The sequence below is a fragment of the Delphinus delphis genome, chromosome X (assembly GCF_949987515.2).
Source record: "Delphinus delphis chromosome X, mDelDel1.2, whole genome shotgun sequence".
In the NCBI taxonomy this organism is placed as follows: Eukaryota; Metazoa; Chordata; class Mammalia; order Artiodactyla; family Delphinidae; genus Delphinus; species Delphinus delphis.
The window spans coordinates 96,816,127-96,819,774 of record NC_082704.1 but is presented as its reverse complement, the minus strand read 5'-3'; the positions used below and the strand labels follow the sequence as shown (position 1 = coordinate 96,819,774).

Genomic DNA, 3,648 nt, shown 5'->3' with positions numbered 1-3,648 from the left:
CAGCTTTAGGAAGCCTTGGGCTAGGTTGGCTGGCTGCACCCTGAAGAGCCTTCTCGCTCCCTCCTTTGCTTCCTACAGTTCAGGACAGGAGACCTGTGAGGCTTGAGTACTGCCCTAAGGAAAAGATGGATGGAAGCCACTCTTTTCAGAGCTGCCACAGTTGAGTTAACAGATGAGGCCACTCACATCCTCCCTTTCTCCCTAGGTGGTGGTCCTCTTTTACCCAATCTCCTGCCCACATTCCTGTCTGTTGCTGCCGACCAGAGTGAACATGTCTCAGGGTCAAGAGATTCCACATTGCACGCAGGAACAGCACCATGCCCTCAGTGAACCCCAGGGCCTGGAGGCTGCACAGGTCTCCAGGGCGCTGGAGGAGACCTCTCCCTCCTCCTTCCATACTCTAAAGCTTGCCTATTTGAATGAGGCTCTGGCTGCTGGGGCACCCAGTACTCCCCACACTCCTCAGAGTGCCTACTCATGTTACACTGTCATTACAACCATCTCATCAAGCAAATCAGATGAGGTCTCCAGCAGCCAGGAAAGGGAGACTGGGTCAACTTCTTCCAAGTCTCTGTCAGAAACTGAGAACTTGCCCACAGACCCTCTAGATGAGAAGGTGATTTTTTTGGTGCAGTTCCTGGGGCAAAAGTATCAAATGAGAGATCTGATCACAAAGGCAGACATGATTGATGATGTTATCAGAGAGTACAAGGATGACTTCCTTGAGATCCTCAGGAGAGCCTCTGAGTGCATAGGGCTGGTCTTTGGTATTGATGTGAAGCAAGTGGATCCCACCAGCCACAGCTATGCCCTCATCAACAAACTAAGCCTCACCTATGATCTGAGGCTCAGTGGTGACGAGGGCATGCCCAAGACCGGCCTCCTGATACCTCACCTATGATCCGAGGCTCAGTGGTGACGAGGGCATGCCCAAGACCGGCCTCCTGATAATTATCCTAGGTGTGATTTTCATGAAGGGCAATCGTGCCACTGAGGAGGAGATCTGGAAAGGGTTGAATATGATGGACTTATATTCTGGGAGGAAGCATTTTATCTTTGGGGAGCCCAGGAAGCTTATCACCAAAGATTTAGTGGAAGAACAGTACCTGGAGTACTGCCAGGTACCCAATAGCAATCCTCCACACTATGAATTCCTGTGGGGTCCAAGAGCCCATGCTGAAGCCAGCAAAATGAAATTGCTAGAGTTTTTGACCAAGATCCATGAATATGACCCTACTTGCTTCCCATCCCAGTTTGAGGAGGCTTTGAGAGATGAAGGAGAGAGAGAGCCTGAGCTAGAGTTGCAACCAGGGCTGGCAATGCTGCCATGGCCAGGGCACTTTCCAGTGCCATATCCAGTAGCTCCTCCCAGCCCTAGTGTGGTCTGAGGCTGATTCTTCACTTTGTCATTGAAGAGAGCAGTTAACTTCCTAAGTAGTTGAGAGCTGGAGTGTGGCTGTTGGGAAACTATACTTTCTGTTTCTCTTCTATATAGTTAACATGGAGGTTTATTTTCTTTTTGGAGTGAGTTAGTTTTCAAATGTTCCTTTTAATATAACATTTCATTAGCTTCAGAATCTTAAGTTTATGAATGACATTGGTCATACATTTATTGCTATTTATGGAATTTAAGAATACAAGTTTTGTTTGTTTGTAAAACAAATTGTAAAACTGACCATCTTCCTTGTGATCTGGAAGAGATAACATGACATTAGAATAGGCATTTCCTTGGCAGTGTCAAAGAACTCAGCAGTAAAATAGTTGGGATCAAGAAAAAAAAAAAACGAAAAGATGGTCAATTCTTGGCTTCCCTTATCCTGTTTAATCTTCTGTTCTGTAAAATTAGATGACATATATATGCCTTTGCTTATCTTGTTTAAGAATGTAAGAGAAATAAATCTTAATAAATTAGACCCCGTGTACAATGGCTCATTTATTCTCCAAACATTAAATCATCATGTGCTCTTTGGAAAGCACTGTGTTAATACTGGGCATGCCCAGATAAACAAGACTTACTACCCACCCATAGAATTTTAGAGTCTAGGAGCAGGAATCATGTAAAGACAATGGTGGATATCCTTTAATACCAAAAGAAAAATTAAAAAGGAATCAGGAGCTGGGGAGTCCATATGAGGGCTGTCAAATATAAATGTCCTGAGACAAGGCAGGCTGAGGCCTTGGGAAACTGCAAGTCCTCCACTGGGAGTTAATTTAATTTAATTTTTTTATTTTTATTGGAGTATAGTTGATTTGCAATGTTGTGTTAGTTTCAGATGTGCAGCAAAGTGAATCAGTTTTATATGTATATCTCCATTCTTTTTCAGATTCTTTTCCCATATAGGTCATTACAGGATATTGAGTAGAGTTCCCTGTGCTATACAGTAGGTCCTTGTTAGTTATCTATTTTATATATAGTAGTGTGTATATGTTAATTGAGCTCTATGATACACTAGATGAGGCTGGGGAAGTGGTGAGCCAGGGGTGTGTCTCAGAGTTGAGAGACTTGGAATGGAATGGAAAACTGTTCTTACCAGTTACTTTGGGATCATGGGTAAACCAGATCCCTTCTAGGATAAGAATGGAAGATATCCTGCATTATTGTCCAAATGCAGTTGAACATAGTACACAAATTAGGCATTTTATGATTATCATCTTCAAGGAGTTTGTGAGAAATAAAGGTGATACTTTCTTGAGCTGAGATACCTAGAAGCCACTGGGCTGGCACTCTTTGCCTTGGGCTGGGAGGTCCAGCGTCCACACCATTCAAGGGACATTTTAAATAGGTTATGTTCAGTAAAATTTGGCAAAATCTAAGCAACGTCTGTATTTTTGGAGGAGGCAAACGAATGAAAATAGGAACGGACTGTTGGAAGGGCAACTGAGAGGGAAGGAAGGAGTTGGTCCTTGACACAAGTTCTAGGATCCAGTTGGGAAATACTCCCCCAAACCCAAATTAAATAATGCATCCCCTAATAAAGAAGATTTAGTAAGGCTTTCTTGGTAAGCAGCAATTTTGGCTGATTTGGTGGGCCATGTCCCAGAGCAGGGCATATTCTCTGACATCTGCTGGATAAATAAATCCCAGAGGGGAAAGTGCTAGTTCCTGGGGTTAAAATAATCATAATAATAACTGCCATCATTAAAAACCCATTGCATACCATGCACTGTACCAGGGGCTTTACATACAATACATACATTCTAAAAGTCCTACATACAAAACCCTTTCACAGATGAAGAACACAAGGCTTGGAGAGCTTGGGAATGTACCCAAGTTCGCAGGCCTAATATGTGACAGAGTTGGAACTAGACCTCTGGTTTGAATTCTTCTAGAGCCCATGCTATTCCACTCCTCTTAGCCTGAGGTCACCATTCTGTCTGTTAACTCATTTCTTACTATTCCATAATGCCTCTCGGGGGATAAAAAGTACCTTGTAGCCAAAGTACTAAAAGTGGGTATAAAGAAGGGATGTGAAAATGAGAATCAAACACAATTTGGAGATTGATTGTTGGATTCATTTACCCAGGGTGCTGTTACCTCAACACCAAGGTTCCTTGAGAGCTGCCTCTGATCAGTAGCTGGCATGTGTGTTCAGTCCGAACACTTTCCCACATTACAGCTCCCTTCCCCTGGGTCTTCCCCAGTGTGCC

At 43.5% G+C, this 3,648-nt stretch overlaps 1 protein-coding gene across 1 annotated transcript; it reads left to right on the top strand.

Annotated features, from left to right (window-relative positions):
- The first annotated feature begins 271 nt into the window (after positions 1-271).
- LOC132418228 (melanoma-associated antigen B16-like) lies at positions 272-1,388 on the top strand. The gene is made up of 2 exons (XM_060002069.1): positions 272-846; positions 908-1,388. Exons 1-2 carry the CDS (start codon positions 272-274, stop codon positions 1,386-1,388), a joined length of 1,056 nt encoding a protein of 351 aa, XP_059858052.1.
- Positions 1,389-3,648: the final 2,260 nt, after the last annotated feature.

Excerpts from the sequence above, each read along its gene's own strand:
- LOC132418228 (XM_060002069.1), top strand. The coding sequence starts at position 272 with ATGTCTCAGGGTCAAGAGATTCCACATTGCACGCAGGAACAGCACCAT. Across the intron at positions 847-907 it reads AGCCTCACCTATGATCTGAG|GCTCAGTGGTGACGAGGGCA; the intron begins GCTCAGTGGTGA and ends CTATGATCCGAG.